This window comes from Somniosus microcephalus, chromosome 6, assembly GCF_052327205.1.
Source record: "Somniosus microcephalus isolate GS21.2 chromosome 6, FLI_Smic_1.0, whole genome shotgun sequence".
In the NCBI taxonomy this organism is placed as follows: Eukaryota; Metazoa; Chordata; class Chondrichthyes; order Squaliformes; family Somniosidae; genus Somniosus; species Somniosus microcephalus.
The window spans coordinates 210,952,188-210,976,896 of record NC_140992.1 but is presented as its reverse complement, the minus strand read 5'-3'; the positions used below and the strand labels follow the sequence as shown (position 1 = coordinate 210,976,896).

The following is a 24,709-nucleotide window of genomic DNA, read 5'->3' as shown; positions in this document are numbered from 1 at the left end:
GAGGGATAGCGCCCAGGCGGGGCGCAGCACGGGTGCGGTCATTTTTGCACTGACAGCAGACCCCGTGGTGCCGACCAGCTCTTAAAGGGGGAAGGGACGAATTGGTCTGCTGCCACGCCCTGCACACTGCAGCCTTGCAAAGAGGCCTCAACACTACTGCTCAGCCCCAGGGAGTCATGGCAACGCCAGAGAAGGCCCGTCAGCGTGCCATGCGCTTCTCAGAGGGTGATCTGGACATAATGGTCACAGCTCTGGAGGTGAGGCGCAAGATCTTGTTTCCAGAGAGTGGGAGGAATCCAACCCACCACGACTACACCAAAGCCTGGAAGCAGATCGCCCAGAGGGTGACGTTCACCGGCGAGGCCCCCAGGACCCACAAACAATGCCGTAAGAAATACAACGATCTGACCAGGATTGTGAGGGTGAGTAGCCTTTCCAGTCTCCTCCTCATTCTTGCATGTACACCTGACATGATGGGCAAAGGGACCTGAAAGTCCTTTTGGCCAGCCCTCAGCCAGCAGCATTGGGACAGTCATGAGCATCAAATGGCCATTCGGCACTCTACACTTTGGCCAAGCTATTCCACCATGGGAGGCAGTGGACAGTACATCAGGGCTTCACTCTGTCCAAGCTATTCCACCATGGGAGGCAGTGCACACTACATCAGGGCTTCACTCTGTCCAAGCTATTCCACCATGGGAGGCAGTGCACACTACATCAGGGCTTCACTGCGCACTTACAGCCCGTCCTTTCTCTTGCAGGCTAAAGTAGCGTTTAATCGCCAGGCCCGTGCCAGGGGTGGCCGCGCCAAGCTGCAGAAGCTCACTCGGCTGGAGGAGCGCGTGTGTGTGCTCATGGGAGCCCGTGTGATTGTCCCCACAGCGTGCGGTGTATCCGACCCTCCACTGCCCGGCAATGGTAAGGACCTCGCCTTTTGGCCCTCTCGCGTCGCACTGGCCCATCCGAGCTACCTCCTTTGCCACTGTCCCACCAATGCGCTGAATCCCACCAGTCCTAACTCCCTCGCTGACGCCGTCTCCTCACTCTGAAGCTACTCTTGTGCATTCCTGCTTTCAGCTGGTGACGACCAGGACCCTGAGGCTGCCAGTGACAGCACCTCCAACCAGGAGGAGGAGGAGGAGCAAGCCGGACCTTCGGGGGAACAGTCACGTCCCGCAGGAGAGGAGGAAATGCTTGACACCTCCTCACTGGACGAGTGCCTGGAGGAACTGTCGCAGGGCAATGCAGCTTCTGGGACCAGTGGCGTCCAGCCACCCAGCAGCCGTGCGCGTGGCCCGCGGCCTTCCCCCCCAAAGGGGGGAAGGATCAGAGGGGAGTGCTGCTGCTCGGCACACTCGCCGTCACCAACGCGGCAAGGGTCCCCTAGTTCGGCCCCCTCCTCCCCAGCGGGAGAGTCGCGACTCCAGTCCGGACACCTTCACTTCGGAGGAGGTGCGGAAGCTCGATCAGATGGCCGACGACTCGGACCGGCGCCACACGGAGCTCATGAGCGTGGTGGGGCGCATGCCTGAGGCCATCGAGTCGCTGGCGACCAGTGTGCGCGAGTTCGGGGCAGCAACTGCCGCGACTGGCCGCATGCTAACTGATGCCGTCAAGACCCTGGCGGATGTGATGCGCGCGCACACCAGGACCACAGGGCCACTCACTGCTGCCACACGCGCTGTCTCAGGCAGGCATCACCAGGGCAGGCGCCGCGCTGGACCATCCCAGCAAGCCGGCCGTCGGCTGATTGCTGCGGATCCTGCAGTGCGGGCCCGGCCGAGTGCCACCGCGCCACAGCACCAGCCAGCGCATCCCAGACGCCAGCTGGCCCACATTGCGCCATCCGTCGCCGCCATTCCCCCTCTGGGGCGTCGACGGCAAGCGGCTGCAGCTGATGGTGGCCAGGCTCAGGTGCGCCACTCAGCAGACGGCCCCTCGAGGCCCAAACGCCGTGTAGGCCGCCCCCCAGCGGCATCTGGCGGAAGGGCATCTGAGCCTCAGGCGCCTTCCCCCAGCCTCGCAGCAGCCACTGGGCAGAGCTTGCGAAGGAGCAGCAGGCAGGGCAGGGGAGGCAAAATGCTGGCCAAGGTCTCGCCCTCGCGGGCCACTCAGTAGAGGGTGTGGCCAGCTTTCCTTTAATATGGCGGTGGCCATCTTTATTTTGCCCATGGTTGTGCTTTTGGAGGGCTTTTTTTTTGCGTTAGGCCGACGTTGAGGCCCGGTTTCAATAAAGGTGGAGTGGCTCCTCCCCAGTTTGTGGGAGTGAGTCGTTTGTTGGGCTTTTTGTGGGGCCCGTTTATTGTTTTTGGGGATTCATGTGGGAAGGGCTTTTCATTTTTGTGTAATAAAAAATTATCTTTATTCATGCAGTCTCCATGGTTGTTCTTCTTAGTATTTGTTGGCTTCGCCGGCTGAGGGCTTGCGGAGCGGCTGCATTCATCTTCCCTCATGGCCCCTGGCCATTCCCTGACAGGGGGCTTAGAAGTACCGTGTAATAAGGTGGCGTCGTGCGGCCCTTGGCCCTGGTCGCTCCCTCCTGGGAACGTACTCCTGCTCCTCCTCCTCCTTCTCCTCATGCTCCTCCTGCTCCTCCTCCTGAGGTGCTGGTCCAACATCAGGTGGCAGTGCCTGAGTCCTGCGGATAGCCAGGTTGTGTAGCATGCAGCAAACCACCACAAATTGGGAGACCCGGTCCGGCGAATACTGGAGAGCTCCTCCGGAGCGATCAAGGCAGCGGAACCGCTGCTTGAGGACCCCAATAGTTAGCTCGATGATGTTGCGGGTGGTTTGATGGCTCTCGTTGTAGGCCTCTTCAGCAGCGGTCCTGGGCGCGCGGAGCGGGGTCATGAGCCAGGTGCACAAAGGATAGCCTTTGTCCCCGAGTAGCCATCCTCTTGGGGGAGGCTGTGCCTGGAACATGTCATGCACAGTACTCTGCCGCAGGATAAAGGCATCGTGGCTGCTGCCTGGGAAGCTGGCATTGACTGCCATGATGCGCTGCTTGTGGTCACAGACCAGCTGCACATTCAGAGAATGGTAGCCCTTCCTGTTGCGATACTGCTCGCCATGCTCCAGAGGGGCCCGCAAAGCCACATGCGTACAGTCAATGGCGCCCTGCACCAAGGGGAATTCCCCGAGTCTGGAAAATCCCAATGCGCGCTGATGCTGGCTCTCCAGGGCCATGGGGAAGGAGATGAATTGGCTTCTCCTTCTGAACAGTGCTTCGGTCACCTGACGGATGCAGCGATGCGCGCCGTACTGGGAGATGTTTGCTATGTCCCCAGCAGCGTATTGGAAGGAGCCGGTGGCATAGAAGTTCAATGCCACTGTCACCTTCACTTCCACCGACAGAGACGTCCTGCACCTGAGCTTTGGCCGCAGATCTCGGCGAAGCAGGTGGCAGATCTCTGCAATCACCCCCTTTCGGAATCGGAGCCTTTTAACACATCGCGCGGCACTCATGTTTAGGTAGGAGCGCTGCTGGCGGTATAGCCTGACTGGGTAAGGCCTACGTGGCCGACGCCTGTAGCCCCCTCTGCCTCTAGCCAGGGCTGCCCCTCTCACAATGCGTCTGCGAGCCCTACGGACATGGAGCTGCAGCTCCGCGTTGGCACCCCATGCAACCCCCATCAAATCCTGGCAAACACTCTAATTTCCAAATGGCCACTTGCAGCGCTGTTGCCTGAGTCCAAAAATACCTGGCTCTTGCTGCTTGAAACCAGTTAGCTATCCTCCTTGTTGTGTCTCCAGAAATGCGTTGCACAAGACTGTTTTCTGAAAAAAGGATGGCCTTTATACTGGAGAGGACGTTCCCTTTAATTAGCGCCCCCCGGGGCCCGCGCTGGTTGTGTTGCGTTCCTTTTTCCAAACGCTCCGGCCGCCCGCCGCACAATGGGGCGGTCCGACTGAAGTTTGCAATCGGGGCGGCCAAAGGGCGTTGCACGAGGATGTGACGTCATTTTCTGCGCGCGCATCCGGGCGGGCGCTAAACTTTGCGCCGGCGCTAACGGGCAACTTAATTTGGGGCGGAGCGCAAACTGCGCTGCGCCCGGGCGCTACACGCATAGCGCCCGGAAATCACTTCTCTTAAGGCGCTAACTGCTGGCACAAGCTACTGAAAATCTAGCCCTAAGTATTGTAGGTGGGGGAAGGAAAGAAGAAAAGAAGAAGGCCGGAACAGCAAGGGGTACTAATAAACACCCCTTTCCCATTGCCTGACCTGGGACAGCTGAAGCTGCCTAGGTGAAGTCACAACTTAATTAAACATCGTTAAGACCTGGTGCAGGACTGAGCCTGGGCATCTCCAGCTTCCCAGGTGAAGACACCTTCTCCCCCCACCAGAAGACCATCAGCAGAGACTTTAATTTACATCGGAGAGTGCACCCCTGCCAACACCCACCTACCCACCCACCCACCATCCTGAGTGGCGACCCTGCCCGCGCGCGCTCTCTGTCTCTGTCTCTCTCTCGCCTGTGACTTGTGGTGAGTGTAGCTCTTAGAACCACCCAATGATGGCGACCACACCTTACCCGGTAACAGGGTCAGCGAGGACGTACGCGGGCGTGGCAGCCACATCCACAGCTGCTTCTGCTGCCCTGTCACCATTTAAACTAATAACTAGGAAACATGGTGTCAAGAGCTACACTCACCCCAATATGACAACTGAGGCATGCGTAAAAGCCATGGCTGGGGTTGTCGGCCCCTCAGCCATTGTAGCAGCCTCACAAATGTACGGGAAGGCTGTGTTCTTCCTGGGTTCGGAGCGGGCGGTGTCCCTGCCCATCGAAAAGGGGCTCACCATGGGCGGGACCTTCCTGCTGGTGGACCCTCTTGAGGCCACCGTGCAGAGGGTGGTCGTTTCGAATATCCCGCCCTTTGTTCCTGGCGAGCTCCTCCTCCCCCACCTACGTCAACTTGGGGAGGTGAGGTCGGGGATTACGCCCATCCCGCTCAGCTTCCGGGAAGCCAGCCTTCGCCGCATTTTCTTCCGGCGCCAGCTCTTCATCCAGCTGGCGCGGGAGGAGGACACTGACGGCGCGTTTGTGGTGCATCACGAGGGGACCGCCTACCGCGTCTTCTGGACGTCAGACGGTGTGCGGTGCCACGCCTGTAAGGAGGTGGGGCATATAAAGAAAAACTACCCCGCCTCCAAGGCCACCAGATTATCTAGTGCGGCCGAGGCTGGCGCTGCCGCCGCTCCTCCCCCCCCCCCCACCGCGTCAAAAACAGCAGATGCGCAGTCGACGTTGGAGGCCAACACCATCAAGGCCTCCAGCAGGGGGGAGGGAAAGCGTCCGGTCGGAAGGAAGGCGCAGCGCAAGAACAAACACCTTAAGGCGGATCCCCTCATGGAGGACAGTCAGCCTTTGGACCTTGCGCCCCTTACGCCCGCGCACCTCGCGGATTTGACCAGGGAGAGGAGAAGGAGACCAGACTGCAGGCCACCACCAATATCAGCAGCTGCAGCAACTGAGGTGCTCGAGCCTGTGGCCGCAACTGCCGTAGCAGAAAAATCAAGACCTGCGGCCGGGCCTGAGGAGCCCAAGAAGCCCGCTCCACCAGAGGGAGCGGAGGAGGAGGCCTCAGCAGACATGGAGGTCGCCCTTCCTCTGTGTCCCTCCGTACTCAAAGGAAGGCGCGACCCGCTGGAAGAGGAGGAGGACCGCAAGGAGGAAGGTCCCTCCGAGCAGGGGGAGTCATCCCATGCTGCGGGTACTGCGTCTCCCCCACCCCCCCACCCCCCGCCGTCACCATCACGAACAATCAGCAGGGGTCGCCTGTCCCTCGGGAGGGAGAGACAGATGTGTCTGTCCAGCACGTGCCTCCCGGGGATGGCGAAGAGACCCTGTCCGTGGGGGGGGGGCCGCGGAACAACCCGCAGAAACTAATATAGCACTGGAACCATTACTCCTCGCCAGGTCGGGCGCCCTGGGGACTGGGGCGGGCGAGCTCAAAGAAGCTGAGCTCGCCCAATGCGACCCAGACATCTCCCAGGGACTGCTCGACCTGGTCGAGGTTTTAATTCAAGATACCCAGTCCGCTGGGTTAGTGGCTGGTGGCAGGGAAGAGGAAGGCCCCCTGACTCCATCTCTGACGTTGACGCTGGACGTGTTGGAGGAGCTGGGAATTAGTTTCTCCGGATGTTCCGGCATCTGAGGCAGAGGGGGACCCCGAACTGCCGCCGCCTTCTTGCCCGGCACCCCTGGTGGAGCCCAGGGAGGACTCCTCTGCCGCCGATCCTGGGGGTGGGATCCGGGCAGAGGCAGGGCCGGCTGGTGCGGCTGAGCCGTTCGCTGCGCCTTGCGCGACGGACGGGTCGGCCGCTGGTGATGACCTCCTGGAGGAGGACGGGGACTCAGTGATGGGCGCGGAGGATGATTTGGACTCCTTCGCCAGCGAGGCGGTGGATGACCTCGTGCCCCTCACCGAGTCTCCCCTCATCCCCGTTGCGGAACTCCGGGATTTTATGGCCACGTGCCTGGGTTGTCACTAAGATCCGGCTGGCCCTCAACAGGTGGTCAGAGCTGGCGCTGCTCATCGGGTCCGTCCGTGCCGTCGTAAAAATCATGGGCGCGGACAAGGGCGTGAAGCCGCTCGAGCTGCGTCGGCTCAAAACTTTCCTCACTGGGCTGCTGAGGGAGTGGTGGTTGTCAAGTGACTGCGCTCCCTCCCCCCCCCCCCCCCCCCCCGTTAGGTAGAGGTTGCACTATGCTTCTGACATGAAGATTACCATAGCCAGCCTCAACATCAATGGCAGCAGGGAGGTGCGCCGCAGATTTAATAACTTCTCGGTCCTTCGGGACGGGAAGTATGCGGTGTGCTTCCTGCAAGAAACCCACACCGTTCCGGGAGACGAGGCCACGTGGCTCCTGGAGTGGCAAGGAAGGGTCAGCATGAGTCACACCTCCAACAATTCCAGCAGGGTGGAGGCCACGTGGCTCCTGGAGTGGCAAGGAGGGGTCAGCATAAGTCACACCTCCAACAATTCCAGCGGGGTGGAGGCCACGTGGCTCCTGGAGTGGCAAGGAGGGCTCAGCATGAGTCACCTCTCCAACAATTCCAGCGGGGTGGCTATCTTGCTGGCCCCACATTTTCAGCCAGAGATCTTGGGGGTCAAGGAGCATGTACCGGGCCGCTTGCTCCAGGTCACTGTTCGCCTGGGGGGCGTGCCGATCCATCTAGTGAACGTGTACGCCCCCCAGACCGGTGCGCAGCAAGTGCGCTTCTTTGAAGTGTCCGCTCTTGGCTCCGTCGACGTCGGCGAGTGCGTCATCCTCGGGGGGTGGGGGGGGATTTTAACTACACCCTCGAGGCGATGGACCGTTCGGGTCCCCCGCGAAGCCCGGCGGCGATGGAGAAGTTTAGGGACCTGGTCGGGTCCTTCAACTTGGTGGACATCTAGTAAAATCTCCATCCCGACTCCAGCGCCTTCACTAACGTGAGGTCTGGGGGAGGAAGGTCCAGAATCGACCGCCTTTACATTTCCCGGGCGTACGTCTCCTGCATTCCAGCGGCTTCCATGTGGCCGGGGCCGTGCACGGACTACCACCTGGTGTGGGCGGAGCTCACTCCGCTGCGCGCGTTGGGGGGGTCCACGTACTGGCATTTTAACAACCTGCTGCTGGAGGACATGTGGTTCCGGGATTTGTTTCGTCGGTTCTGGGCCGACTGGAGAAGGAAGCAGGGGGGCTTCCCCTCCTTGAGGCTATGGTGGGACATGAGCAAGGCTCACGTCCGTCTCTTCTGTCAGGAGTACGCAAAGGGGTCGACCAAGAGGCGGGAGGCCCGGGTCGGGCGGTTGGAGAAGGTGCTCAACCTGGAGTCCCGTCTCGGTCAAGTCGTCGAGGACCCAGCCCTGCGGAAGGTGTACGAAGAGAAGAAGGGCGCGCTGAAGGACCTGCAGCTCGTTGGGTCCCGAGGCACGTACATGAGATCGTGGATCCAGTTCCTGCGGGACCTGGACCGCGGCTCCCCCTTCTACTCGCTGGAAAAAAGACGAGGGGTCCGTAAGCAGCTCTTGGGGCTGCTGGCCAACAATGGATCTCTGGTCTCGGATCCGGAGGGAATTAGCGCAGAGGCCCGCGCCTATTACGGGGCTCTGTTCTCTCCGGATCCATCCAGCGAGGATGTGTGCAGAGTTTTGTGGGAGGACCTGCCGAAGGTTGGCCTGGAGGGCGCCGAAAAATTGGACGCTCCGCTAAGCCTGGCGGAGCTGACCGGCGCCCTCGGCCAGCTCTCCAGGGGAAAGTCCCCGGGGCTGGACGGGCTGACCGTGGAGTTCCACAGGGCGTTCTGGGATGTCTTGAGGGGTGACTACGTGCGGGTCCTGGGGGAAAGTCTGGCGACCGGGGAGATGCCCCTCTCTTGGCGCAGGGCGGTCATTGTCGGCGGTCATTGTCCTGCTGCCTAAAGAGGGGCGATCTCTGCCTACTTAAGAACTGGCGCCCCGTCTCCCTCCTCAGCACGGACAATAACATTTTTGCCAGGGCCGTGCCTGCTCGCCTTGGCACCGTGCTGGCCCACATGATCCACCCGACCAGTCCGACACGGTCCCGGGCCGGACCATCCACAACAACATCCATCTGGTCCGGGACCTGGTCCACCATTCCCAGAGGGCTGGTCTGTCAGTTGCCTTCCTTTCCCTGGATCAGGAGAAGGCGTTCGACAGGGTGGATCACAAGTATCTCTTCGGGACTCTGCACGCATTCGGGTTCGGAATGCATTTCGTCGCCCGGATGCGACTTCTGTACGCCGCCGCAGAGTGTCTGATTAAAGTTAACGGGTCTTTGACGGCACCCCTTCGCTTCGGGAGGGGGTGCATCAGGGATGCCCCATGTCCGGTCAGTTATACGCCGTTTGCGTGGAGCTTTTCCTGCGCCTCTTGCGGAAGAGGTTGACGGGACTGGCTCTGCAAGGGCCGGGCGTGGAGGTGGTCCTCTCGGCTTACGCCGATGACGTGCTCCTCACGGTCACGGATCCCGTTGACTTGCGGAGGATGCGGGAATGCCAGCAGATTTACTCGGACGCATCCTCCACCAAGATCAACTGGGAGAAATGTTCCGGACTCCTGGTGGGTCAGTGCTGCGTGGACTCCCTGCCGGAGGAGTTCAGGCCCTTCGCCTGGAGCACCACACACCTCCTCTATTTGGGAGTCTACCTTAGCCCTGTTGAAGATGCCTGGCCGGCGAACTGGCAAGAGCTGGAGGCCAAAGTCACCGCTCGCCTAGGACGCTAGACAGGACTGCTCCGAGTGTTGTCCTGCAGGGGTCGAGCGCTGGTCATAAACCAGCTGGCGGCCGCCATGTTGTGGTACCGGTTGGTCACTTTGATCCCTCCCCCCTGCGTTTGTCGCCAAGATGCAGAAGAAGCTCATCGACTTCTTCTGGGACAAAAGGAAGCACTGGGTCTCTGTCGCGGTTCTGTGTCTCCCGCTTAGGGAGGGCGGTCAGGCGCTGGTGTGCCTTCGCACCCAGGCTGCGACTTTCCGTCTTCAGACGCTGCAGAGATACCTGTACGTCGAGAATCCTCCTAGATGGTGTGCGCTGGCGACGTATTTCTTCCGCCAGCTGCACGGCCTCAACTACGACACGCAGCTCCTGTTTGTGAAAGTGGGCAGTACGCGTGCCTGCCTGCGGGAGCTGCCTGTCTTTTCTACCAGGAACTGCTATGGGTTTGGATCGATGTCGCTTCCAGATGGAGCTCTCCCCCGTCAGCAGTGGCGGCTGTCCTTCGGGAGCCGCTGCTCAGGAATCCGCACGACCGCGGGTTCAGGTGGCTGGCGGAGCGCAGGGCTGTGCCTGGCAAGGTGACTAGAGTCGGGGACCTGCTCGATGGTGGAGGAGTGGGCTGGATGACACTGGAGGAGCTGGCGCAGCGCCTGTCTTGGGCCAACGTCCGGCTCGCGGTCAAAGCCATCGAGTCGCTGAAAATGGCACTGGGCCCCAACTCCACTAGGTGTATCGAGGAGGCTCAAGCACATGGGACGATCCTGTCCGAACTAACCCCCATTTGGACGGAATTCCTCATCGGCGCCCGACCCCGAAACCCCTCTCGGGAACCGGCGCCTCACAACTTGAGCCGTCTCGAGGAAATACCCTCCGTGCCTTTTCATTCCGCACGGAGGTGTTTCCACAGAGGCTGCTCCTGCACACTTTCCACTTTGCCATCTTCGCCTGCCATCCGAACACACCTTGGCGTGCCATCTTGCCGTCCGGTGGAGGTCCCCAATGGAGGGCTCTCTACGCGGGAGTTCTCCCTTGTTCTATTGGGGACTTGGCCCATGCAATATGGTTTTAAATAGGTTCACGGACTCCCAGGCCGCCTGCCTTTTCTGCGGCCTGGAGGTGTCCGTGTTTCATGTTTACATGGAGTGTGAGAGGTTGCAGCCCCTCTTTCACTACTTAAAGGGGCTGCTCCTCAATTTTTGGCTGCACTTCTGTCCCACGCTCCTGATCTTTGGTCACCCGGTGTGGAGGGGAGCAGGTAGATCGGAGGACCTCCTCATAGGACTGCTCCTGGGCCTGGCCAAAAAAGCCATCAATTGGTCCAGGCAGCGGGCAGTCGAGGGGGTCATTTGGCCCGATTGCCTGCCTCTCTTCCGCGGCCATGTTCGCGCCTGGGTGGCCCTGGAGATGGAGCACGCGGTGTCCGCCGGCACACTTGAGGCATTCCGCGACCGGTGGGCGCCGCGGGGACTGGAGTGCATTATCAATCCGGACAATCAAATTTTAATTTAATTTGTTAAGTTTTCTTTAAAGTTTTATTAATTTATAGTCAATTTGTTTATCCACTCCCATCAAAAAGAGTACACTGAAAAGTTAGACTTAAAGGGTGGTCCAATATCAGGTGCTGTCTAATTGCAAGTCATGATTGCCACAGGCTTTTTTCACTACTTAAAGGGGAGGTTCATTGATGCTGCAGCACCTCATTCTCAGCATTGCTGGCTGTGCAGCTGCCTCAGCAGGCAGAAACAGAACAAGAAGGAGCTGGAGGACTGAACCAGGTTTGCTCATGGCAGACCCACACCCCAGGGAGAGAGACCGCAGATTCTCCAATGAAGCATTGGAGGCATTGGTTTTTGCTGTGGAGAGAAGGAGGGCGGTGCTCTACCTGGCAAGTGGCAGGAGGCCCTCACCACAAGAGCAGTGCTCTACCTGGCAAGTGGCAGGAGGCCCTCACCACAAGTCTTCCACACCATGTGGAGAGAGATAGCGCAGCACATCTCAGGCAGCACTGTGTCCCCAGGACCAACACATGGTGCAGGAAGAAATTTAACGATTTCACGTGGGTGGTTAGGGTGAGAATGCTTCAACAAATGCTACATACCACTATCTAAACCATAATCTTCACACACTTCCCAAAGCATCACACCCCCTGCACTCACTCACCAACAATCTCTACCTACCAACACTCACACCCACATCTCACACCTTGCCCACAATGACAGCTATTCAACTATGGCAGGCACATCACCCAAACACATTGCTCTACACACTCTCACGCACTTTCCTTTCTCTCGCAGGCCAAGGTAGCTAACAACAGGAGGGAGCAGGAGCGCACAGGCGGGGGACAAGCCGACACCCAACCACTATCTGAGCTGGTGAATAGAGCGCCACAGATTATTGGGTGCCAGGTGGTGGGCGCATGGCCATCGGCGACATTGACCCCCCCTTGGAGACAACAACAGTATGTTCATCCCTACTCCTTCTTCTCACATCCCACTTCCCCCTCACCCCACAAGTGTTTTGCACTTTCCAGCTAAACATGCTGTATGCATCCATTTCTCCCTTTCTACCCCCCTAACCTAGTCAGTGTCATTACAGCACAGAAGGAGGGTCACCAAGTCCATGCTGGCACCTCGCTTTAACCCAACTCTTGGGCCTTAATGCTTTCAGATAATCAGCAAGCACCTGAGCAGCCTGTCCCTGAGGGCACCGTTGAGAGCGAGGCGGGAGAAGAGGAGGAAGAAGACACCATGTCACTGTGTCTCACCCACAGGCACCAGCTCAGATACTGGCACTACGTGTTCTTTAGAGGCTAGTATAGTAGCGGGATCTGCACAGGGTGAGGCTCCGGGGACAAGTGGGCTGCAGCAAGGGCAGGGGGATGTGTAGCTCGGGAGTCAGCTCCCCAGAGGGCAAGTTTGTGCGTGAGTTCTGCTGCACAGGACTCGGATGAGGACTTTGATGGGGAGGCCTTTAGAAGAAGGGTGATGGGCATGCACATGGAGATGATGGGTGCAATGGTAAGGGTGCCCAAGAGCCCCGCGGCAATGGTTAGGAGCGTGGAGGAGTCCATCTCCAACATTGCACAAGGCTCTGCACACAGCATGGAGCCCATCATTTCCAGTCTGCAAAGGATGGTCAACTCCCAGAGAGACCGTGGTGACCCAGACCTGATGCCGCATGTGATTGGCAATTTGGCAGCTTCCATTGCTGCACAGGCGGAAGTGACACAACGTCTTAGTGCTGTAATGCAGTCTATGCTTGGTGCCATTCAATCTCAGACTGCTCTCATGCAGTCTCAGTTTGATGCAACACAAGCTGTGACTGCTGCCATCGTGGCTGGGTCTACTACCGTCGACCAGGGCTTTCACTGTCGCAGCAGGCCAGCAATCTGTACTCTAATAGATTGCTAGGGATGCTGCCCTGGGGGAGTGGCAGTGGGTCAGTAGAGCAGGAACCTGCTGTCCTCTCAGGATGACAGCATTCCTGCTCCCACCACTGCCACTCCACCATTGCCCTTGTCGCTGCCAGTCATTCTATGCAGAGGTGGTGCAGTCTACAGCCAGGCCTTGCCAGTCCAGAGCCGGTCGAGGGCGTCCTGCAAGGCCATCTGAAGACTCCTGCATGGACACTCGGCAGCCTTCCACCAGTCGTTGGGCCAACACTTCGTAGGAGCACTAGAGTAGGCAAAGGCACAGTAACGACAAGCACTAAGGGATTGCACAAGGATGAATAGTTAATATTTTTGGTGTAAGTATGTGTTCTTTGGTCCTTGATAAATTTATTAATTCACTTACCATTCTTTTGTGGTGGCTGTCCTTTCAGCTTTACGGTGTGAAATGGCCTGCGAGAGAGATGCAATGATGGGGATGTGGTGAGCAAAGGGGCTGTGGGCTTTAAATCATCCTGGTGTGAGGCTGGAGGTCTGATTGGAGGAGGTGGCAGAGTTCTATGACCACTTCCTTACTGAGGTGGAGCGGAGCCATCTAATACACTGCTCCTTAATTGAATGTAGGAGAAGTGCTCTCTGAATACCCTCGGGGGGTGGGGGGGGTGTAAGGCCTCCTGGTGAGAGCCCCGATGTCCCTCCTCATCTCTCTGCGCACGTTTCTGTATTTCTCACTGCCTCTACTCCCTCCGCCATAGATCCTGGAGGGCGAGGTGGCCTGCCAGTACAGCCCCCATTAATGTTACCAAGTGTAGCAGTTTGAAGAATAAATGAAGCTACTTTTTAGTTGGCAGAAGACTCCTGATACAAAAGAACCTTCAAATTACAGAATGAAACTGTTGCAGTGGGTGAAACTGACAAGAAACCACTGAAACTGTACTAACCTGACAACTGCAAGTGATTACTGATGATCCCTTTAAATAACGTGTCTGGAGCCAGCTTCCTGCTGCTGCACGCCAACTCTCCCCATCGGTGTTTACACCAGGCACTGAAGTAGGTGGCGACAATCAGTTCAGCAAATCAGGCGGTCAGTGAGCGTTGCACTCATGGACGTTACGATCTACCTGGCGTTGACGTTCCTGGCGATACCTCTTACCGGCGCTACAGGTGGGGTGGGGGGTGCCCAGATTTGGCGTGCGGCGCTAGATTAGCCTCACCCCGGCAATACTACTCTAGTGCCATCTACTGGCGCTAACGGGACAAATTTTTCCTCCTGACTTTACAAGCTAACTTTTCCATCTGTCTTTAGAGCGAGAATAGTGGGTAATTAGCCCAAGTTCACGGCTTCACAGTGTTTTCTGTGCAGGTTCCATTGTCAAAGACTGCAACAGTGCAGCCTGTGGAGGAGCAGGGTAGCACTGACAGCAACTTCTAGATTTCCACGTTTAAATGCGCATGTGCAGACGCCAATGAATGTCTGTTTACAATTGGGGGAGGGGGGGTAAATATTTCAAATATCCAGTGAAACCACTGCCATTCAAATGGCTTCAGATATGGGCAAATTCTCAGAATAAAATGTTGACCTGGATTTTGCTGTCAGTAATAACGGCGAGGTTATTGGCACTTGCTGTTATTACTGACAGCAACTTCTGGATTTCCACATTTAAGTGCGCATGGTTTTTTTTTTCGCTTATGGGATCTGGGTGTCGCTGGCAAGGCCAGCATTTATTACCCATCCCTAGTTGCCCTTGCGAAGGTGGTGGTGAGCCGCCGCCTTAAACTGCTGCAGTCCGTGTGATGAAGGTACTCCCACAGTGCTGTTAGGGAGGGAGTTCCAGCATTTTGACCCAGCGACGATGAAGGAATGGCAATATATTTCTATGTCAGGATGGTGTGTGACTTGGAGGTGGTGGTGTTTCCATGCACCTGCTGCCCTTGACCTTCTAGGTGGAAGAGGTCGCGGGTTTGGGGGGTGCTGCCGAAGAAGCCTTGGTGAGTTGGTGCAGTGTATCTTGTAGATGGTACACACTGCAGCCATGGTACGCTAGTGGTGGAAGGAGTGAATGTTTAAGGTGGTGGATGGGGTGCCAATCAAGCGGGATGCTTTGTCTTTGATGGTGTCGAGCTTCTTGAGTGTTGTTGGAGCTGCACTCATCCAGGCAAGTGGAGACTATTCCATCACACTCCTGACTTGTGCCTTGTAGATGGTGGAAAAGATTTGGGGAGTCAGGTGAGACACTCGCCGCAGAATACCTAGCCTCTGACCTGCTCTTGTTGCCACAGTATTTATGTGGCAGATTCAGTTTAAGTTTCTGGTTAATGGTGACCCCCAGGATGTTAGTGGGGGATTCGGTGATGGTAATGCCATTGAATGTCAAGGGGAGGTGGTTAGACTCTCACTTGTTGAAGATAGTAATTGCTGGGCACTTCTGTGGCACAAATGTTACCTGCCACTTATCAGCCCAAGCCTGAACGTCATCCAGGTCTTGTTGCATGCAGGCATGAATTGCTTCATTATCTGTGCGGACATCAGAAAAATGAGAGCTGCAAGCTGGACATATCGCACAAGAAATGGGATGACAGGAAGAAGTAGGAATAAGAGGGAATCTGTAAAGTACACTGCATTTTATCTATTTTAAAACATCCCCATAAAAAAAAATAATACTGTTGGAAGTTAATCTGGTGGCAAAGACCGGCGTGAAGAACAGCTTGTGGATGAGTTAAACAAGTTAAATAAAATTGCCATTCAACATACCAGGGCTGAGCAGAACTACTGAGAGTTTGTATTCTCTGCTGCCATCTACAGTGCTGAGAATGCAACAGTACAGCAGCGTTACATTTCATGTATAATAAAATGTTAATTTATCGATATTGTGCATCATTCATATTTTTGTATAAAATAGAATACTTTACTGCATAAGATGCAGTTCATTAAATAAAAGAAACTTACTGAACGTGAACATAATTAATTCTGAAAAATCACATTAACTTACTGTTCCAAAATATTGTGCGTGTAGTATTTAAATTTGCTTCTTTAATTAGCTCACTCATCATTTATTTCAGTTTCAGTGCAGTCGCTCTGTTCGAACCAGATTGTTTGCAGGTCGGTAGAGGTGTTGGCGCTAATGTTTTTGGTTTTGAAGATTTGGAAACAGGTTTTGTAACCCCCCCTGCTGTGCTGTCAGGGTCTTCCACAGTCAGCCCACGTCAGGTATGTGCGCGCCTCTGGTTTACCAATATACCCTGGGGCAGTGGAGTCGACTCTCAACCAATGCACCCTACATTTTCCTTTCTCTTCTCTTTAATGGTCTCTCTAGCACACTGCACCCCAGAAGCAGCCCGAGCTGTTCCCAGGCCTCTGGCGATGCTATTGTGTGGCTGTCCAGTAGGTGTGTGTGTGTGTGAGGTTAGAATGCATAGGGTGAGGGTAATCTTGACTTTGTGCAATAACTTAAACGGGCGATAGCGAGTCGGTAGCCCGCTTTACATCACTCCCATTTTTCTATTTCCATCGAAGTCGGTGCTGACTTGCTATCACTCGTTTCACACTATCGCACAGACAAAATTACCCCCCCCCCCCCCCGCCGTGACATTTTCCTTGTGGGAGCCTCTTGTTCACTATGCGGGGGAAATCATGTGTGTGAACTCACATCCGGGCATTCCTTCGCACATTACATTCTGTTCCAGTGCCTGCACTAATACACTTAAGGAAGAGTTTCGAAGACCAGGGCCCTGACATTACATGATGGGTTACTAGCATACGAACTTTAATGCATTGGCTTTAACTTCCTCTCCCTGCCATTTTAGCACCAACCCGTTTTAAATAGGTGGATTAAAGCCTCTGCTAAAATAGCAGGGAGAGGAATGAGACAAACAGGGTGAGAATTCGTACTTGGTATTCCACAGAATAATATTCAAGGCCAGGAGTTGCCTCACAAAGCAGGAGAAATAAACCTGGGCAGCTCTCGTGTGTCTCTTGGTTTTCAGCCTCCCTGTCAAGGAGAGGATGTGGACTAAATGGTAAATTGTTCTTAAACAATAAACTTGTATTGTCAGGTGGCATTGGTGATGTCCATGTTTTTATTTTTACATAAGAACATAAGAAATAGGAGCAGGAGTAGGCCAATCGGCCCCTCAAGCCTGCTCCGCCATTCAATAAGATCATGGCTGACCTGATCCTAACCGCCAATCCACTATCACAGAACCATCTCCTGAATCTAACAGAATTAGACACACGAAATAGGAGCAGGATCAGGCTACACGGCCCCTGGGCCCGCTCAGCTACCCACAGGGCCATGACCGATCCGAACCTAGACTCATGTCCAAATTCCTGCCCGCTCCCCATAACCCTTAATTCCCTTTACTTCTAGGAAACTGTCTATTTCTGTTTTTTGCTCCATATTGGTAAGTTAACACAAATTAACAAAAAGTAAGTTAACACAAGTTAACAAAAAGGGAGGAGGTCCAGCATCTTGTGAAGTGGTGCGCCGATAACAACCTGGCCTTTAACATCAAGAAAACCAAAGAAATCATTGTGGACTTCAGGAAGTCAAATGCGGAAGTCACACCCCCATCCACATCCATGGGGCTGTGGTGGAAAGGGTGGGCAGCTTTAAGTTCCTCGGAGTCCACATCACGGAAGACCTCTCCTGGTCCCTCAATACCTCCTCTCTGGTGAAGAAGGCCCAGCAGCGCCTATATTTCCTAAGGAGACTGAAGGGATGTAACCTGTCACCCCTCTCTAACTTTTACCGCTGCACAATAGAGAGCATCCTGACGAATTGTATCACAGTATGGTATGGCAGCTGTAGCTACTATGACCGGAAAGCCCTGCAGCAGGTAGTCAAAACTGCCCAACGCATTACCGGCACCCGGCTATCGACCATAGAGCACATATACCAGAAACGCTGTTTACGGAGGTCACTGACCATCATCAAAGACCCTACCCACCCCAGCCACAGTCTGTTCGCCCTCCTGCCATCTGGGAGACGCTACAGATGCATTCACACCCGAACGACCAGATTTAGGAACAGCTTCTTTCCCAGGGCTGTCATCCTACTGAACTCCACAAATAAACTCTAAAGCCTGCACATCTGTCAATGCACTTTATTATGTTTATGTTAATGTATTACAAGCCAAATTAATGTTGAATGTTTAAATGTCTTAATCTAAATGTACACTCTCGGGAGCCGCAAGCCTACATTTCGTTGTACTGCACTTGTGCACTAACAATGACAATAAAGTTGATTATGATTATGATTATCCTTTAGTTTTTACAGGATGGAAATTCAAAATCCAATATGGTGAATCTGAAATTAAAATATTTAATCTAACATCCCTTTTAACCTTACAAGTGATTTAATTTGCAACGAATAACAAATGGGAATTTACCATTTGATGAGATTTCATTCCGATTCACCTGCATCTGACCTGTAGCCACAACAAAATAATACAACAGCTTATCTGCAAAACAGGTCACACACTGAGCATCATCATCATTGCCTACATAATAGTCATTGCATCTGAAACATATAGCGAGAGCGAGTATAACCACCTCCCCTTGATATTAAACGGCATTACCAACCCAGAGACCCTCACAATCAACATCCTGGGGTCACCATTGACCAGAAACTGAACTGGACCAGCCTCATAAGTGCCATGGCTACTAGAGCAGGTCAGAGGCTGGGTATTCTATACCCCACCCACCCCCTCCCTCCCCCACAAGTTCACTTGTTTAAGGAAACATTCAGAGCTTTGTGTTTGGGTGGTGGAAGCTGAAATTATTGGACCTCAGATGATCTCAATTTTGGCACCAAAGAATGGAATCCAACAAGACCCCTCCAGGCACCAAATGAAAACAGCTTAGGCTTTACATTCAGATGGATCCCCAAGTCTAATGGTAATTCCAGAAGAGCAGTAACAAAATTTGGTTCTTAGGACAGTTTTGACTGTTGCAGCCACAAACACGCAACTCATTTTCATGGTTCTTAAGCCTGTTTAATAATTAAAAATAAATCCAGTTGAATATAATACAAAAGTCAACAGCCACCCTAAACCAACCACTGTGCAAGAGAAATAAAAATTCTGATGATATGAACCAGTATGCATTGTAAAGAATACATCACATTTACAGTAGTGTTTCACCATAATGTTAAGACCAGAAACAAAATAAAAGGATAAAATACAAAATAGTTTAGACTACCGGGGGTTTCTAGCATGACTGTAAAAGCGCCAACAATGAATATTAATGCCAGAATCACTAACCCCTTTTACATTGCAATTCTTAATCCATAATTTGGATTACTTTTTAAACATATACACTTATGGACGATTATTTCTAACTGATAAACTTACTCAAGCAGCGCTGTGTCAGATGTGGCACCATTGGGCAGTATTGTCAGACCCCATGCATTGGAAACATTTTACAATGGTTAGTTATTGCGGAGGTGTTGTGCTCAGAAGATTTAGAATCTTAACATTGTCCTCTTCTGTCCGGGTAATCTTTTACCAGTCGGTGCACGACGCGCAGAGTCACGGTGCCCAATCATCCATTGAGAAGAAACTGGCTACAGAATTTTATTTTTCACAAAAGCGAGATCAAAAGTCTTTGACCAGCATTTGTCAAACACAGTTGCTTATATTCATATAATGTGCAGACATATACAAAGATACATTTCTTACAGGGTTATAACCCTCCAATCACGTCAAATATCAGCCATTTAAATTTCAAAACATACATAAAATTTTCTATATATAAAAAAAATCTGGAGTGTGCAAGGTGTTACCACATGCAGATTAGATTACTAAAGCTTAATGAATGATCCAACAAACCTCATTTAAGAAGGGTGCACCCAAATGGCTGCAATTGTCAACAATTCTGCTGCAATGTAAAGGGGATACTAACTACTGTATGTAATCGATTATGGACTCCAGTCATTGACTGATCAAAGGCGGTCAGCTCTGAAGCGAATTGATGTTATATTACAGCTCCAACAATACTGGTAGAGTCTGATGCCCTTAGGCAGTCTTTGGTTAAAAGGTTCAAATGAAGTTCTCATACTTTTCCAGTCATTGTTTCAGCTGAAACCCGACTTGGTCTGTTCAACATATCATTTTCGCATATATAATTATAGCAAATGTTAAAACTTTTTTTTTTTTTTATACACTTGCGTATAAAAAACCCCACAAATTTAAATAGGTCACTAAAATGACAGTGAAAGTCAGTTTTTTTTTTGCTTCCCCACACCATGAGATCCAATGTGAATACAGGCTGCAAATGACTTTTGCTCTGTTCACCAGCAGAAGCTTTTAATAATTTCAAGGCACCAATTCATTTGCATTTTCTGCAGTGGGCTGGCAAAAATAGAAAATATTGAAATGCAATGGAACGCATACTGCCCGCCAACTGAGGTATGATTCAAAACCATCGGAAAACATTAATACGGTTTTTTTTTTTTTTAAAACAATGAAATTCGAATGGGTAAGTTGCCGCCTGCTCTACCAGTTAGCGCCTCGTTTTCTTTGCCATCCCACCGAGAGGCCGTTAATGATGTGTTATACAGAATTACAACTCAAATCAGCAGAGGAATTTCATCGATTAAAACAGCCCCGTGACAATGAAAAAGTGACTTAGTTAATTGCCACAGTAGAAAATTGTTCTGTCTATTTTTAATGCTCCAATAATCCTCCTCTCACTTTTAATGATTTTTTAAAATAGAACCCTTATGTCCGCAATTTAAAATCAACAAGGAAAATAATTATTTCCATTTCATATTATAGAACACAACATTAAAAGAACTTTTAAAAGAAAAAAAGGAACTACTGCAGCGTTTAGAATTTAAATACCCTTCTGATTAATAAGAAACGGCACAGTCTAAACAAAAAAAAAGCACTTTTCCCTGTATGGGTATCTCGCAGGACAATATTTGCAATAATCCATTTACAGCTGTCAATACTTTCAGTCTTAAAATGTAGTTTTATCTGCAGGTTCGTTACATGGCTGCTAACTGTCCTAGCATCATCTTGAACTGATGTGTACAGTGGGACAATTCAGTGACTCTGTCCATCATCTCCTTGGCAGCGGAGCCCGATGGGTATTGCAAGGCCGCTGTCTTGGTTGTGACGACGATATGTTTAAGCATCTCACAAAGGAGGTTGCTGTAGTGTGTAACTTTATTGCGAACCTCTTGTGATTTCGCCTGGCGGGAGAGCGTGTCCCCGATGAAAACCAACTTGTGTGCACTGAGAATGACAAACTTGCTGTGAGCCACGAAGATTTTGGGAGGTTGGTTGGTATTAATGGATGTGAAGAAGGCATCGATGGCATTGATTAGCGTGGTAACGTTCAACTCACACTGTTCAGAGTAAAACAAAAGGAGCTGCTTGTCCGAGGGGCCCAACTTGCTCTTAACCTGTCCGTATTGGTGCGTTGGGGTCCAGTTAGAGAGGTCGTTCTCAATAGGTCTCGTTACTTCTTGCTCAAGACGCTCAAATTGTTTAACCTGTAAAGGCAAAATAATAAAGAAATGTCAATCCTTTCTCAGACCAAATTTACCTTGAAAAGGTATTTATCACAGGAAATCGAGAACATTCAGACAGTATCAGCTCTTGGAACAGCCTGGTCTCCAAGCCCTGCTGGCCCACCACCATGTTGTCATGTCTGATGGCCAAGAGTGCTGCCGACGCCACAGGACCGATTTGTACCAAAGCTCGGTCTGACCTGGAATAGTCAGAGAAATCACAAGTGTGCTTCCATCATTTCATGGATGGAAGATTGTGGGGCGCACGGCTGCAATGTCAGGATGTAAGCCCCCGATGGGCAAGGCTCCACACCAGAAGCATGCTTTCGGGAAATCCTCCCTTACACCTTTCGAAGCTTGAAACATTCATGTAGTGGGGTGAGGACACATTTTTTTTCCTGCAATCTTCTCCTGAAAGCATCAGCTCATACTGGAGTAAAGTATTACAGGCATTGGTACCTCTTCCAGATGCCCACTCAATCAAATCAACTTTTATTGTCATTGTTAGTGCACAAGTGCAGTACAACGAAATGTAGGCTTGCGGCTCCCGAGAGTGTACAATTTGGATTAGGACACTTAAACATTCAACATACATTTATACATTTGGCTTGCAGTATATTAGCATAAATATGACCATAATAAAGTGCATTGGCAGATGTGCAGGCTTTAGTGTTTATTTGTGGAGTTCAGTAGGATGACAGCCCTGGGAAAGAAGCTGTTCCTAAATCTGGTCGTACGGGTGCAAATGCATCTGTAGCGTCTTCCAGATGGTAGGAGGGCGAACAGACTGTGGCTGGGGTGGGTAGGGTCTTTGATGATGGACCGTGCCCTCCGTAGGCAGCGTTTCTGATATATATGCTCTATGGTCGGTAGCCGGGTGCCGGTAATGCGTTGGGCAGTTTTGACTACCCGCTGCAGGGCTTTCCGGTCATGGGAGCTACAGCTGCCATACCATACCGTGATACAGTTTGTCAGGATGCTCTCTATAGTGCAGCGGTAGAAGTTAGAGAGGATCAGGGGTGACAGATTACATCCCTTCAGCCTCCTCAAGAAATATAGGCGCTGCTGGGCCTTCTTCACCAGAGAGGAGGTGTTGAGGGACCAGGAGAGGTCTTCCGTGATGTGGACTTCATGTACGATTCTAAAACAATGAGTCTGAGCAGGATATTCAACTGCAGGGGACAAAACAGTTGAATCTAATCCTGACCGCCCTCAATGTACATACACACACACACGCGAGCACGTGTGTACACACATACACATACACTCCATCGGGAGTCACTCGACACCAATCAGAATTGGGAAACGGTCAACTTTTCCCTCTTTTGTTCAGGAGGACAATACAGACTGCAGCATCCCTACTGCGATCAATGCTGGCAGCTCTGTGGTCAGGTGGACGTAAAAGATCCCATGGCACTATTTCGACGAAGAGCAGGGGAGTTATCCCCGGTGTCCTGGTCAATATTTATCCCTCAATCAACATAACAAGAACAGATTATCTGGTCATTATCACATTGCTGTTTGTGGGACCTTGCTGTGCGCAACTTGGCTGCTGCATTTCCCACTTTACAACAGTGACTACACTTCAAAAATAATTCATTGGCTGTAAAGCGCTTTGAGACGTCCGGTGGTCGTGAAAGGCGCTATATAAATGCAAGTCTTTCTTTTCTTTTAGATTGCTCAGTTCATGCATTTACCAACTGACCCACAAAGATGAAAACTCATTTATAATTCCAAATTCCTGTAGGGTCACATCATTATAGCATCTGGTTTTAATGAGGATAAAAAAGTTTACTAAGACATTTTCCCTCATCAACTACATCCTTTCACACGTGGTCTGATTCTTAACCTTTAGGAGAGAATCTGGTTAAAAAGGGAGTTTTCTAGATAACCTCAGCCCAAGAGTGGGTGATTAAAAGATAAGCTCTCTAATCAATTGATGAACAAATGCAGTCCAATACAGCAATCCTACCCTAGTGTGTAACGGGTAGGAATTGAGGGCATTAAATTTGCCTGCTTTGGCCTGCTCTGATCGGAGAGAGCCCAGGCCCTCTCCTGGTGCAGCTGAGCAGAGGGCCCAATCGACAGCCTTGTCTGCATTGTTGTACCCAGCATCTGTAGGGGATGCAGTACCTTCAAAGTGGGTAATTCCTAAGTGAAGGCTCAAATCAAGCTCCCCATTGCGTTGTGCACCCTGCTCTCACCTGCTGCTGCTCGAGCTGGGCTTTGCCTTGCCGAATGATGTTCCCTTTCTCCAACAATTCCTTCTGTGTTTTCTCAAACTCCTCCTTCCCCTGAAAATTAACAGAAAAATAAGAGCGCGCACCATTAGAAGCCTTGTTCTCATTAACCAATTGGCCAACACCAAACCCTAACAAGAGTAGCATCGTAAAGCCGACACCGACAACATACTCTACTCAGTGATTTTTTTTGTTTCAAAATGTTTTTTGCACACCACTTATAGTGCCAAACATTAACTGTCCAAATGCTCTGCACACAGATAATGAATGAAGGAGTACAGGATAGATTATTCACTGTGCACTCCTAATAGTTCCGTGGGTAACTGTTGTACAAGGATAACAATTCACGGCTTCCACTGCCCACCAGAGCTCAGTTAGCTGATCACAGCCGGAGCAGAAATCAAGGTGTCACAACTGGTCTCCGCGCCCCCGGGCTAGGGAAGAGGGGCACAAAGATCCGCCAGCATTCCCACTGCTGATCCCCATTAGTGCGAGACAACGAGTCTGAGGAGACCAGGATCAGTTCTGGCTGCGATGCACTCCCGGATGGGAGTAGTCTACGTGGGACCCTACCCATCATCAGCGTCTTCAGGAAAGGCGGCGAGGAGAATACAACAAACTAGCACTGCATTATACAGTGAAAGTGTTCGATTAATACAACCAAACTCTTTGGATGAACAGCAGAGATCATTTTATTACAGATCCAAGTATGAATTTAAAGGAACATTATTGCTTAAAGCATTCCTTGAATTAAATCAGCTTGTGTATTTACTCAGATGCTGTCCAGGATAATATTCTTTTTTACAATACGTATTTGCTACTGTAATTTTTTTTTTTTTTAAAACAAACTCTTTCTAGAATATCTTCAAAAGATGTGGGTTTGTGGTGTCAGCCGTGGCTCAGTGGGTAGCACACTCCCCTCCTGAGTCAGAAGGTTGTGGGTTCAAGTCCCACTCCAGGGATTTGAGCACAAAAATCTAGGCCGACACTCCAGTGCCGTGCTGAGGGAGTGCTGCACTGTCGGAGGTACAGTCTTTCGGATGAGACATTAAACCGAGGCCCCGTCTGCTCTCTCAGCTGGACGTAAAAGATCCCATGGCGCTATTTCGAAGAGGAGCAGGGGAGTTATCCCCGGTGTCCTGGCCAATACTTACCCCTCAATCAACATTACTAAAACAGATTATCTGGTCATTAGCACATTGCTGTTTGTGGGAGCTTACTGTGCGCAAATTGGCTCCTGCGTTTCCCACATTACAACGGTGCCTCCACTTCAAAAATACTTCATTGGTTGTAAAGCGCTTTGAGACAGCCGGTGGTCGTGAAAGGCGCTATATA

The 24,709-nt window shown here is 52.0% G+C and overlaps 1 protein-coding gene across 3 annotated transcripts in view; it reads right to left on the bottom strand.

The window, feature by feature from the left end:
- Window positions 1-18,590: 18,590 nt before the first annotated feature.
- Window positions 18,591-24,709, bottom strand: part of bcar1 (BCAR1 scaffold protein, Cas family member) — a 297,167-nt gene continuing 291,048 nt past the window's right edge. For all 3 annotated transcript variants that reach the window (XM_085991355.1, XM_085991354.1, XM_085991356.1), the window contains 2 exons: window positions 23,339-23,428; window positions 18,591-21,116 (listed from right to left, as the gene is read on the bottom strand). In XM_085991355.1, the coding sequence (XP_085847481.1) occupies window positions 20,607-21,116; window positions 23,339-23,428 (600 nt within the window). In that variant the 3' untranslated portion in view covers window positions 18,591-20,606. The remainder of the gene's footprint in view (window positions 21,117-23,338; window positions 23,429-24,709) is intronic.